General features: G+C 43.5%; 1 protein-coding gene across 31 annotated transcripts in view; it reads left to right on the top strand.

Annotated features, from left to right (window-relative positions):
• The window catches only part of ZMYM2 (zinc finger MYM-type containing 2), a 186047-nt gene that overhangs the window by 160150 nt on the left and 11751 nt on the right, over positions 1-14146 (top strand). For 28 of the 31 annotated variants that reach the window (XR_010601087.1, XM_065595363.1, XM_065595471.1 and 25 more), the window contains 3 exons: positions 3982-4076; positions 10394-10562; positions 11860-12011. Coding sequence is in view for 27 of the 31 variants with exons in the window: in XM_065595363.1 (XP_065451435.1) it covers positions 3982-4076; positions 10394-10562; positions 11860-12011 (416 nt within the window). In the remaining 4 variants the exon portion in view is untranslated. The remainder of the gene's footprint in view (positions 1-3981; positions 4077-10393; positions 10563-11859; positions 12012-14146) is intronic. The other 3 variants (XR_010601090.1, XR_010601089.1, XR_010601088.1) reach the window with 1 other exon arrangement.

Raw genomic sequence — 14146 nt, 5'->3', positions numbered from 1 at the left:
TCTGTCTCTTGGTTTTTAACATTCTGTTAACTTTTTTGACTGCGATTGCACATTGAGCAGATGTTTTCAAAGAACTATCTACAATGACCAAGTTCTCTTTCTTGAGTGGTAATAGCTAATGTAGACCCCATCATTTTGTATGTCATCCCTTTAAAGTTTACTGTCTTGCTTCTTTGGGTGGTTGGTTGGTCAGCTTTGGCAGACTGAGGGTGTATGAGTGAGTTCCTCATCCTTTGAAAGAAACTTTTCCAAATAGAGCGCTACAGTCCAAGTAGCATTGGAATTCCACATCAGTGAGACGATCAGCCTACCTGTGTTCTTCCTGAAGCCTCGTGCAGGGAGAGCAGAACAGAGTTTGCACATACTGGACATGCAAAGGGTGCTGCTATATTACTTGGACAGGGTCAAGCCCTTCCAGAAATCACCCAGACTCCTCTTTTGCTTATAGGGAAAGGGTTATGGGTCAAGCAGTACCCACCCAGAGACTATCTGGCTGGAACATCAAATCATGCTTTTGACTCGCAAGGATGCTACTTCTATACAAAGTGTTAGTGCGTTCCTCCATATACAGTCTCTATCAGTGGCTTCTTTGGTGTGCCTTCCCATCAGTGACATCAGTAGAGCAGCAGAGTGGTCATCTGTCCACACACTTATGAAGCATTACACACTGGTGTAGGTGACCAGGGATGATGCCAGATTTGACAAGACTGTAAGGACTACTGTTTGGAAGTCACCAGCTGTGGAATTAACGGACTATCAAAATAAAAAAGGTTACTTACCTGTACAGTAAGTGATTTTCTTTGAGATATGTAGTCTGTATATAGAACAGGAGTACTTGTGGCACCTTAGAGACTAATGTATTCCACAACCCACCCGCTGTTACTACTACTTCGGAATTCCCCAAACCCTGAGCTCTGAAGGTGGTGAAGGAACTGAAGGTGATGAGGTGGCTCCAGGCTCCTCACTGGAATGCTTTAGAGTGTAAGGGTGCATGGACTGCCACACAGACGCTGTGGACTAGAAAGTTTTCTGGCACATGCACTGCCCCTGCAATCACAAGCTGTGGAATGTGATTTGGACTACACATCTTAAAGAATATCAGTGACTGAACAGCTGAGTAATCCTTTCCTTGGATGTGTGGCATAAGGCCATTCAGCCCCACTCTGAACTCAGACAGTGTTTGGTAGTTAAAGGGGAAGTCAGCCTCCTTTTACTATTAAAAGTCAATAAAGTTTACAGCCTGCAACTTTAAATCCAGTCTCTTCGTTTTGCTGTGTGTCCTGGTCAAAAATTGGTGGCTTCTTTCCACTTCTCAGGGGTTAATCAGAGATGTAGTATTGGGGCCTTACCTTATAATTATAATTAATAATTTGTATTACCATCGCTACTAGGAGCCCTAGTTACAGACCAGATCCCATTGTGTTAGGTGCTTTACAAACACAGAAAAAAAGACTGTGCCTGCTCCAAAAAGGCAATTTAAGACTTAGTAATGTTAACTTTACATTTTGTTATAAACAAAAATAAATGAACAAAGTACATTTTGTAACGTCACCCTAATTTGTTTGTTTTCTACTGTTTATTCACTAAGGGTATGTCTACACAGCAACTAGGTACCCCACAGCTTGAGCCCTGGGAGCCTGAGTCAGCTGGCATGGGCCAGCCGCAGGTGTCTAGTTGCTGTGTAGAAATACCATTACTTGCTAATTCACACAATGGGATCACAGGTCTGATCCAAAGTTTGCATAGGTGAAAGAAAAACTGCAAAGTCATGTGTTATGTGCCTCTCTTATTAAAACAGAAGAATGGCCATACTGGGTGAGACCAGTGTTCCACCTACCCCAGTATCCTGTCTTCCAACGGGCCGGTGCCAGTTGCTTTAGAAGTAATGAATGGAACAGGGCAGTTTATCAAGTGATCCATACCCCATTGTCCAATCCCAGCTTCTGGCAATCTGAGATTTTAGGGATGTCCAGAGCATAGGGTTGCATTTTGGCTAATAGCTATTGATGGCACTTTCCGCCATGAACATATCTCATTCTTTTTTGAACCCTGTTACACTTTTGACCTTCAAAACATCCTCTAGCAATGAGTTCCACAACTTGACTGTGTTATGTGAAGAAGTACTTCCTTGTGTTTGTTTTAAACCTGTTGCTTATTAATTTCAGCAGTTGAACCCTGGTTCTTGTGTTATGTGAAAGGGTAGTTGTTGAACAGCACTTGTCCCAGTACAGATCCTTGGGGAACCTTGCTATTTACCTAGGGTTATCATTCGTCCGGATTTACCCGGACATGTCCTCCTTTTTGTTCTAAAAATAGCGTCCGGGGGGAATTTGTAAAGCACTCAAAATGTCCGGGATTTCCCCCCTCCCCCGGCAGAGCAGAGCGAGCAGCTGGGAGGGCTGCAGGAAAGTCCCGGGCTGGACTCCGGAGCAGCTGTAGAGGAGCCGGATCCGCCCTGCATTCTGAGCCGGCAGCTCTCCCCTGCAGCCCGGTCCAGCAGCACTGTGCAGGGCCAGGGACTGGGTTTTGTTGTGCTGGGGAGCGCAGCCATGTGTCCGGCTCGGCTCGCACAGAGCCCAACACCCTGTTCTGAGCAGCAGGGTAAGGGGGCCAGGGGGCAGGAGAAGGGGCAGGGAGGTTCTGGAGGGAGCAGTCAAGAAACGGGGGGAGGATTTTTGGGGGGAGTGGAGAAAGTTTTGGGCAGTCAGGGTACAGGTAGGGGGTAGGGTCCTGGGGGGCAGTTGGGGGGGGGTCTTAGGAGGGGGCAGTTAGGGGACAAGGAACAGGGAGTCTTAGGTAGGGGGTGGGGTTCTGGAGGGCAGTTAGGAGCAGGGGTCCCAGGAGGGGGCAGTCAGGGGACAAGGAGCGGGGGGGGGGGGGGGCTGGGAGTTCTGGGGGGGAGCTGTCAGGGGGCAGGAGTGGGGAGAGGGATCGGAGCAGTCAGGGGACAGGGAGCAGAGGGGTTTACATAGGTTGCGAGTTCTGGGGGGGGCTGTCAGGGGGCAGGAGTGCGGAGAGGGATCGGAGCAGTCAGGGGACAGGGTGCAGAGGGGTTTAGATGGGTTGGGAGTTCTGGGGGGGGCTGTCTGGGGGTGGGGAGTGGTTGGATGGGGCGTGGGAGTCCCAGGGGTCTGTCTGGGGGTGGGGGTGTGGATAAGGGTTGGGGCAGTCAGGGGACAAGAGGCAGGGAGGCTTAGATAGGGAGTGGAGTCCTGGGGGGCAGTTAGGGGCAGGGGTCCCGGGAGGGGGCAGTCAGGGGACAAGGAACGGGGGGAGGGTTGGGGGTTCTGGGGGGGCGGGAAGTGGGAGGGGCAGGGGCGGGGCTAGGGCGGGGCTCCTCCCGTCCTCTTTTTTGCTTGCTGAAATATGGTAACCCTATATTTACCTCTCTCTTCTATGAAAACTGACCAGTTATTCCTGCCCGTGGTTTCCTGTCTTTTTACTAGTTACTGATCCATGAGAGGAATTTCCCTTTTATCCCATGACTGCCTACTTTTAATTCATCTGTTCATCTGTGTGTCTGATAAATCTGTTCTTTATTATAATTTCAACCAGTTTGCCTTGTACTAAAGTTAGGCTTACTGGCTTGTAATTGCCAGGATCATCTCTGGAGCAGTTTTAAAAAAATAGGCATTACGTTAGCTATCTGCCAGTCATCTGATGCAGAGATAGATTTATGCGATAGGTTATATATCACCGTTAGTAGGCTTACACCATATTAGTGTTGTAACAGACCACTTGAAAATTTTTCTTCATCATTAAATTGCTTTTGAAATTGGTATTTCATATAAAATACCAAAACAGAGTGAATTGCTTCTTCTGAAATCCTACACTTGGTACTGCAACAAATGTTAGCAGAACATTATCATCTGTGTACTCTAATAGACTCCTTGTATTAGCGCAGATTTATGTAACCCATAACCTTGGACCATGTAATCTTTCAAAAGTTTTATGAAACTTAAGTTTCTAATATATTTGCAGCGGCTGAGGAGCTTGATACAGAAAATGAATTTTTGTTGCCTCCTGTCTTTGGGGAAGAATATGAGGAACAGCCAAGACCTCGATCCAAAAAGAAGGTAATAGATCATGTGATTCAAAAAGAAAAAAAACTTTGTACACTGCAGGTTGACTAAATTTTAGATCACTCTGAGAACTGAAGTTATTGCTAATTAAAATATTAATATGTCTACTTGCTTTGGAATGAAATAGTACATTTGTTCAAGTGGTAAAATTAATTCAGTGCCCTGCAATTAATTCAGTGTAATACTTACTCCAGATTTGTCATCAGGCAGAGTGAGTAGGAGAGTGGTTGCCAGTTAATTTCTGGGATTTAATCCCATCTTTGCCACTGACTTGTATAGCCTTGTACAAATCACTTTACTGCTGCCTCAGTTCCCCTATTTGTAAAGTGGAAACACTAAATCAGGGGTGGCCAAACTTACTGACCCTCCAAGAAATTCCATTGAGAGTAGAGCTTTACTTTGCTCAGCCAATTATATAAATGTATTCGCTTACTGGAGCAGCCACTATAAGTAATGATTATAAGTATTTTTCAATCGCTCAAAATTTTCCCAGACTTCGTTTCCACTCTGAAATTTTCCAGGTTTGAGGACTGACCAAGTTTGATTTTTGGATGTTGAAAATCTGAGCGGAAACAGTTCTGATGATTTTGAGTGTGAGTCAGGGGGAAAATATTTTCCCTATTTTTTGAAAGTATGATACATTTTTTAAAAAATGCTGCTGCATTTAACAGTTCTAAAGACAATGATTGGGTATAGAAAAGCTGAAGTTTGGATCAAAAAAGCCCTCAATGAGAAGTGCCTTTGAGTGTTCTGGTGAAAATTGGTTTTGATTAGCAGTTAAGATTTGTCAAAAATTGTTCTTGGCAGATGCACAGTATGTTTTGCACAGATTTTTTGTTTTTTTGTTTTTTGTTTGCTAAACTCAAAGTGCAAAACTAAGACTGTGTTGTCCATGTGTGCATGGGAGAAGAATTTAGCAAAAGTCCCTGTGTATCTTGTAAATCATATGGGGCCATTGATATTTTTTGCTTGCTCTCTTTTTAAGACGGTGCAGTGTTTGGGTTGCTCTTTTCCTAGCATTCTCCTTCGAATAGCATCCCTATGGTGCTCCACTCCAGGTATGCTTGCATCCCTGCACTGCCGATTGGAGAACTTTGGTAGCAGTGTCCATTTGGCCCGCACATGCACTGTCCCCCACCCCATGCTCTGCCATGAAGCAAGTAGCACTCATGGGCCAACTCCTCTCAGTTCCTTCTCAACAACCCTGGCTAAAGATGGAGCTATTAGCAGTCCATTCTTCAGATTATCTCTCTCTTAGCACTTCAGTAGTTAGTTAATACTTTTCTCTTAGTTGTAGAGCTTTCTTTAGCTTCTCTTTCTTAACATGTAAGGACTATGGGTCAAAGAAAACAACCATGAACCTGCAGCCTCAGGCATAAATCCCGCACTCCACATTTTCCAACTCAACACTATTATGAGCCTCAAAGGAAAAATCCAGATTTTCCAAATGTAAACCATCAGGCCACAGTCTTCCTTGTCACAAACATCCACCTCAAAACATCAGCTTTGACATCTTGGTCGGGGAGCTGACAGACCTCTCCCCTCAACACCAACTGCAACTGAGCTACCCATCACACACACCTGGATACCACCTTGCTTTGTTCCACAACAATTGGGAATGAATAACATCTGACCAAAGGATCCTGGAAATCATCCATAATGGATGATAACTCTGTCCATGTCACCTTCCCCCAGCACCCTTCCCTGTCCCTCTTCAGGGACCCTTCTCGCAAGAGTTTATTACGACAAGAAATAGATCTCCTCCATCTAGGAGCCATAGAACCTATACCTCTAGATCTACAAAGCAAAGGTTTCTACTCTTATTATTTCCTGATACCCAAGAAGAAGGGAGGTGGGAGACCCATACTGGGCCTCAAAGCACTGAATAAATTTGTGAAAGCTCAAAAATTCAGGATGGTCACACTAGCAGTGATCATTCCATCTTTCGAACAGGGAGATTGGTTTTCAGCTCTCGACCTGCAGGATGCCTATTTCCACATATCGATCCTACCTTCCCACAGACGATTTTTCAGATTTAGGCTATGTCTATACTAGAGAGCTTACAGTGGCACAGCTGTACCAGTGTAGCTGCACTGCTATAAGATATCCCGTGTACCTGCTCTATGCTCTCCGATCGACATAATTAAACCACACCCCTGAGCGACATAAGTTATAACCACAAAAGTGCTAGTGTAGACATAGCCTTACACTGGGCCAGGACCATTACCAATAGAGAGTACTCCCCTTTAGCCTCTCATCGGCTTCGCGAGTATTCTCCAACGTCTTCTCCGTAGTGGCGGCTCACCTATGCTTTCAGGGGATTATGATCTATCCCTATCTGGACGATTGTCTCCTCAGAGCCTGCTCCTTCAACAAGGCCCACCAGGTTACCCAAACCGCTGTAGACTTGTTCACGGAACTGGGTCTCCAGATCAATGTCCAAAAATCAACGTTCATTCCCTGTATAGCACTTAAAGTTCATAGGAGCCAATCTTGACTCATTACAGGCGAGGGCGCTCCTGCCACAGCACAGGTTGCACACACTGGTCACGCTCATAGAGACACTACAGATCAGCCCTCAAATATCAGTCAGACACTGCCTCCACCTTCTGGGATATAGGGTGACTGGCGCATCCATGGTACCTCATGTCAGAATTCACATGAGGTGCCTCCAGATGTGGTTCAGCTCTGTCTGCACACCGAACAAAGATAGACTAGACAAACCATTATCACTGCCCACCAAATTCTAACACTCCCTGGACTGGTGGAAGGACTTAACAAATGTCTGCACAGGGATCCCTTTCTTGCAAACGCCCATCATTACTCCTCACCACCGATGCATCCCTCAGAGGATGGGGCACATATGTCAACAATCTTACGAGACAGGGCAAGTGGTCATCCATGGAAATGTCTCTTCACATCAACCTCCTCGAACTTAGACTGGTCAGGAATGCCAGCACCCACTTCCTTCCACTAATCAAGGGTACACACACATGAGTCTTGACAGACAACACCGCATGCATGTACTACATAAATCGACATGGAGGCGCCAGATCATCCTCCGTTTGCGTGGAAGCACTAAAGCTATGGAACCGGTGCATTTCCCACAGAATCACACTATCGCAGCCTACCTTCCAGGAGTACAAAACTTGATAGTGGACCGTCTCAGTCGCAAGTTCCCACATGACCACAAATGGGAGATAAACTCAGCAATACTGCACATACTGTTCAGGAGGTGGAGGAGACCAACTACAGACTTGTTCACCACTTACCTGAACAATGTCCACACTATTCTATGGCAGGAACAGGACAACACTCCTTGGGTGATGCTTTCCTTCTTCTGTGGAACCTTCTCTACACCTTTCCCCCATTTCCCTTACTGTTGAAAGTCCTGTTAAAAATAAAAAGAGAGGGAGCAAACATAGTGATTGCTCCCATCTGGCCAAGACACATGTTTGTACCCTTACCTGTCACAACTGGTGACATGCCCTCTGACCTCTCTCCAACCCACTCCATGTCTCCTCTCACAGAACAAAGGACACACTCTTCATCCCAATCTGCAGATACTCCGACTCAAGGCCTAGCTCCTTTATGGTTCCAGCACATAGAAAGATACTGCTCTGAGGAGGTACAGGAAGTGTCGTTACAGTAGAAAATAGTCTACCAGTCATACTTACCTGCAAAAGTGGACCAGGTTTCAGGTCTGGTGTAATTCCAGGCAAATTTCCCTGATATCTGCTAATCTTCCAGTGGTCTTAAATCATATACTGACTCCCAAGAAATCAGGACCAGCTCTCATTTCAAAGTTCACCTAGCGGCCATAGCAGCCTTCCATCAACAAGTAGAGGGCTCTCACACCCAACAGCAAAATGATTCTTCGGGGTATAGTAAACCTTTTCCCCCAACCCAGACATCCTATCCCAACATGGGACCTAAATCTAGTACTAAAAAGCCTAACTAAACCGCCCTTTGACCCCCATGGCTACTTGTTCGTTCACATATCTGTAGCTGAAGACAGCCTTTCTGGCGGCAATCACCTTGGCAAGACCGCACCCCAAGTTCATTCCCAAGGTGACCTCGTCTTTTCACATAAACGGACTCACTACCTGACTGTTTACCCTAAACCTCACCGTGATAACAGGGAGCCTATTCTGCACACGCTAAACGTTAGGAGAGCCCTGGCCTTTTATCTGGACAGGACAAAGGCCTTTAGGAAGTCTCCTAAGCTCTTCCTTTTTATTGCAAAGGTCTAAAGGTGCACCAATATTGGCCCAGACACTCTCCAAATGGGTCTCAAACTGTATCAAATACTACTATGAGGTTCTCAACGTAATACCTCCATCTGGAATCCGCACACACTCCCCACGTCTGTTTCCTCCTCTGTCACCTTCCTCAAGAATGTACCTATCTTGGAAATCTGTAGAGCAGCAACCTGGGCATCTGCATCTACCTTCGCCGAGCACTGTGCGATTACTGGGGACTCTGCTTCTGACGCTATCTTCAGCTCCGCAGTATTGTCATCCGTAACAGACTAGACTCCGAAGCCCCAGCCTCCCATTGGGGATTCATCTACAGTGGAGCATCCTTGGGAACGCTACTCAGAGAAGAAGAGGAAGTTACTCCCCTGGTGCAATAACTAAAGATGGTTCTTCGAGAGGGGTGTCCCTATGGGTGCTCCACAACCCACCCTCCTCCCCTGTATTTCGGAGTTCTTGTCAGGGACTCTGCAGTACCGAAGGAACGGAGGGGAGTTCACCCATACACACTGGTTAGCCTCGTAGCAGAGCATGAGGCGGGGGACAGCGTATGTGCGGGCCGAGTGGACGCTGCTATCAGAGTTCTCCGATCCGCAGCACAGGGACTCAAGCGCCACCTACAGTGGAGCACCCAGAGGGGGACACATCTCGAAGAACAATCGTTCCTGCACAAGGTGAGTGACTTCCTCTTTTCTGAACAGCCTTATATATGGCACACACTTTGATGATTTGCCAGGCAAATAGTCACTGTTATTGATGCTGTTCTTTGAGCCTACCCTATAGATGCACTGTCATATGTTTTAACTCCCGTCCTAGAGATTTTGGGATGGTACCTGAGAATTGTTCCATGCCTATACCTGTCAATATCGAAAAGCTATAAAATGAGACATTTGGGAGGAAATAGGGAAATGCATTATGAGCATTAAATCCACTTTTTGGAGGGAGAGATTTGGAAGAATATTGCAAAAACATTACTAAAGAAATAGCACCAGCTTCCTTTTATGGGGAAAGATGTCATATATGCCAATTATCGCCAGTCTATAGAAGGAAAATCCTCAGACTTCTAACTATGTAAGATTTGGCATCCTTTTCTCTAAGTCCGTAAGTTTAATAAAGATGCACTACTTTACCTGACAGTCCTACTCTTAGTGTGCAAAATAACTGAAACAGAGTGTGTAACATTAATAAATACTCCTAAAGAAATGTCCTTACATGTATGCTACTATAACATCCTGATCATTGGCTTTCGTTGTTTATGCTCTTCAGATCCGTTTTTGCACATTACTCAGTTCAGGCACTGAAAATAGATTGGCCAGAGTCTTTTGTTCTAGTCTGTTCATAGTCTGTTTCCAGTCAGTTTCCCCTTGTGGCACAGAGGCACCAGCACAAACTGTAGTGTAGCAAACTGTTTCATAGCATTTTTTTTTTTAAATGATGAAGAAAATTATATTAATATTAGGGTTTCTGAAACCTTCTTTATATTTTGCTTACTGAATTTAAATATGGGTCCTGCACAAGCTGGAATTGGTCTTTCAGTATTTAGTATATTTTCAAAAGGGGTCAGGTCCAGCCTCCCTGTTTTTGGGTGCGGTTTGCAAAATGAATGATGGACTCAGCTTTTAGTTGCACCTCTAACTTCCTGATTTGCATATTTGCAAAATGAGGACTTGAAAATTAATCTGTAATCTTACTCTGTGAACTGTGGTGCCAGGAGTGTGTGTTTCTTAGTGTGATTCACTAATGTAACACTTTCTTTATAATAAAAAAAGTCCATCTAACTTCATCTATCTTAGATACCACTTTGTTAGGTGTCTTAGAAGTACCTGAGTCAGCACAGGTAGAACTGTTTTTGGAAGTGTCTTCAGTATAAGACCCACCTATTGACTCTAGCTGAATGAAACAAATATTGCTACTTCCGTTTTATAATTCAAAATCTGGCTGGCAGTTCGTTATAGTTTGCTTAGTTTCTATGTTTTTAGATAAGGGTAATATTACTGACTGTAAGTTAGATCAGTTTAATAAGCAGTAATATTTACAGATTTATTTCAATGACAGGGAGTGAAGAGAAAAGCAGTGTCAGAATACCAGTCTCATGATGATAGCTCTGAGAATTCAGAGTGTAGTTTTCCTTTCAAATATGCATATGGTGTAAATGCGTGGAAACACTGGGTAAAAACTAGGAGTCTAGATGAAGATCTGCCAGTATTAGAGGAACTGAAATCAAGTAAGTATTGCCCACATATTTGTAATTCATTTTAATTTTTTGTAAGAACTTTTATATTTTCGTGAACTCTTCACCTTTTATAAACTAATTCTTAATATAAAATATTAACTACTGTTTTCAAGTTTTAATCAAACCCTGTGTACAACAGAATTATTTATTTCTGAAAATGGCTGCTTAACTCTTTTTCCAAGTTCCCACAAACATGGCTTTTCCTAAAGACACCTTCTGCACTAGATTCTGAGTCCTGGGTCTTGTGCTCTTGGTATGAAACAGGATTGACTACTCTAGTTGTCAGCATTTATTGTGGCCCCTTGGTTTTCTAGCAGCCCCCTGGTTCTCCTTATCTCTTAGCCAGCCCCAGAGTTCACATCTTAAGAGGTCTTCAGCTGGGGACGGAGTTGGCAGTGCAGAGCTTCTAACTTCTACCTGTTTGTGGGGCTCTGCTCAAGTGGGCTTCGGAGCTATGGAATGCAGCTGCCCTTCCTGCAAGGCTCTTCTGGTATCAGCATTTACCTTGGCTCCTGGGGCCACTAATCTCCTCTTCTGCTAGTCTCTCACGTGCTTTAGCACAGCCATATACACCAGAAATGCAGCCATTCTTTCTGAAACCTCCCTCCCCCACGCCCTGTATTTGAATTAATACCTTGGGCTATTGTCTTACTCCACCTTTTCCTCAGCCTGGCATGACAGTAAATTCTCCACGGTGGGTAATAATCTTCCCATCATGGCACAGTGTAGTGTAGTCAATTAACATAGCCTTGAATCTGGTGGTTTTGCTGCGTAATTTAGGTCAAATATATCAGGTAAAACACTGGAACTCACTTATTAATCTGCACAGAGAATGTCTAAACCAGTAGTTCTCAACCAGGGGTCCAGGGCCCCCTAGGGGACCTCGAGCAGGTTTCAGGGGGGCCTCCAAGCAGGGCCAGCATTAGACTCCCTCGGACCCAGGGCAAAAAGCTGAAGCCCCACGGTATGGGGCTGAAGCCCAGGTCCCTGAGCCCCGCCACTCGGGGATGAAGCTGAAGCCTGAGCAATGTAATTTGTGGGGGCCCCGTGGCATGGGGCCCCAGGCAGTTGCCCTGCTTGCCACCCCCTAAGTCTGGCCCTGGCTTTTCTATGCTGCAAACCAGTTATTGTGGCACAGGTGGGCCATGGAGTTTTTATAGTATGTTGGGATGGGCTCCGGGGAAAAAAAAAAGGTTGGGAACTTCTGATCTAAACCATTTCCCCTCCCATAGCAAGTAATGTTAATGTTGTTGTGTAATGTTATATTTGTTTTATCTTTATTTTACAGCAAAATCTGTGAAATTAAAGGAAGATCTGCTATCGCATACTGTAGCTGAGCTAAACTATGGCTTGTCACGTTTTGTCAATGAAATTCGAAGACCGAATGGAGAGAACTATACACCTGACAGCATCTATTATCTGTGTCTTGGGATTCAGGAGGTTAGTAATCTAGAAGATGCAGTAGACTATGGAGCTGATGATTTGACTCTGATATATACTTTAATGAAAGAATTGGGGATAAGAAAATGTGGATTTATTGGTTGATAAGTGGCTAGGAGGCATTATGAACATAGGAGCTGTGTTAATTTGGAATGCAGAGAGATCATATAAATTACATAATGGAAAGGTGTGTGTTTTGATGATGAACTGCAAATACATCTGGAAATTTGAAAGAAAGGTGGTACAACATGATACTTTTAAACCTTGTGCTAAATGAAGGTAAGGAATGAGTTGACTTACATTCACTTGTGTCTGACAAAAACAATTTTTCAAATGTTGCAATTTGTGTGGATTGCCTAAGATGATTTAATGATCAAGCAGAATGAAACCGTTAACTAACTGTATCTACACAGAAAATGACTATTTTCACAAACTGTGGAAGCAACATTGATAACGATGACTAATTTATTCGTTAGTGGATGGAGGGGACAGCTGTGTGGTGGAATGCTTATTGGGCAGAGCTGCCTTTGCTGAATACTGAGCACTATTAGCCTGCCTTATTTTGGGGAATGTAAAAAGGTTTAATAGTTATACAAAGTGATTTAAAATTCTTTCATACTTCAGATCAGAAAAGAGCCATTATAATTCCATTGCAGATAAAGACAGTAAAAGACCATTAGTTTCTTAGATAAAGAAGGTGTTCCATAACTTTTATCTTTGAAGGGGCATCTCAATTTTATTTTCTGTTTGTGGTGCAGAAAGCAGCCTGTAGTTTAAACATTCTAAATTCCGAGCTGACAATGATAAGGCTGAAAATTTCAGTCAGTCCAACATCATTTATATATATGTCTAATATAGAGCACCAGCTCTTCTTTAACCAGCTATCACCCTAGCTAATCTTTCTTATTGTTAAGGGAAGGGACTGAAATCAAATAACGAATCCCTAAAACAATCAAAAATATTTTAAGAAATTCTTCTCCAACTATTTAGTTTCTAGTGGGAGCTAGATGATAACTTTCCAAATATCAATCACGAGGAAAAGACAACATCCTTTATTTGGCAAAATATACAACGTTTTTAAGAAAATGTAGTTTAATCTCAGGTAGCTTTCCACCAGTGTCCTTGCATGATCTTCTATCACTCTGACATCAGAACCCCTTGTTAAATTTTTTTAAAACCAGATGTACAGTACTGAAAAAATAAGCCATCTGCTTATAAAACAGTGCTCTCCCAATAGTTGTACTCTCTCCAAATTGTTTTTATCTCTTCTACCCTGCCTATTTTTCTGTTGCAAATATTAGGCATATATTTAATTTTAAGTTTATAGTTAGTGCTTTGTCTTGCATGGATATGAATATCAGGAACCCTAATACAAAAATAATATATTGTGACATTGGAGTAGCATTCTTTATTGATCATGCCATTGCAACTATTGTTTGTATTTGTGTTTCATATTTCAATTGGGATAGTGCCCATAGGTCCCAGTGGGATTTAGGGCCCAGTTGTGGTAGATGCAATTCAAATACATAGGAAGACTTGGTTGCTGCACTAAAGACCTTAAAGTCCACAAAGACAAAAATGAGTTGGGGATTAGAGGCTATACACACATGAGAGTCAGGGTGACAGCAAGTACACATCTTGTTAATGCCAGATTTTGTGCATTTTAAGGAAGTATCCTCAATTGCCTTTCCCCCTTCCCTACAAGCAGAAGCAGGTTCAGACTTTCTCCTGGGGCCTAGCACTGAGAATATTTTTAAGTGACAATGTACTAAATTTGATCCCATTGTCCCTATGTGAAACAAAACCTAACTCATTTCTTAGGTCATTACATCCCTTCCTCCCAGCATACAGCCCTAGACTGGAATCCATGGAATGGAGAATAAATATAACTTCCAGGAAAACTGTTAAAGGGCTTAAGCAGAGGGGGCTTTGATAAGCTATGAAGGCTTATGTCAGATATTAGTTGTTAAAGGATTTTGCTAGTAATAAAACAAAATTAATATGAAAAAAAAACCTCAGACTTGTATATTCAAATAAACCAGATAAGTACTCTATGGAGGAAAACTAAATTGAGAGATCAGTATATTACGGAAAACTAAGAAATGTATGCTCTTTTCAGATCAAAGGAGTAACAT

This window comes from Chrysemys picta, chromosome 1 (genome assembly GCF_011386835.1).
Source record: "Chrysemys picta bellii isolate R12L10 chromosome 1, ASM1138683v2, whole genome shotgun sequence".
In the NCBI taxonomy this organism is placed as follows: Eukaryota; Metazoa; Chordata; order Testudines; family Emydidae; genus Chrysemys; species Chrysemys picta.
Note: the sequence above shows the minus strand (reverse complement) of the source record. Positions and strands in the feature narration are given on the sequence as shown.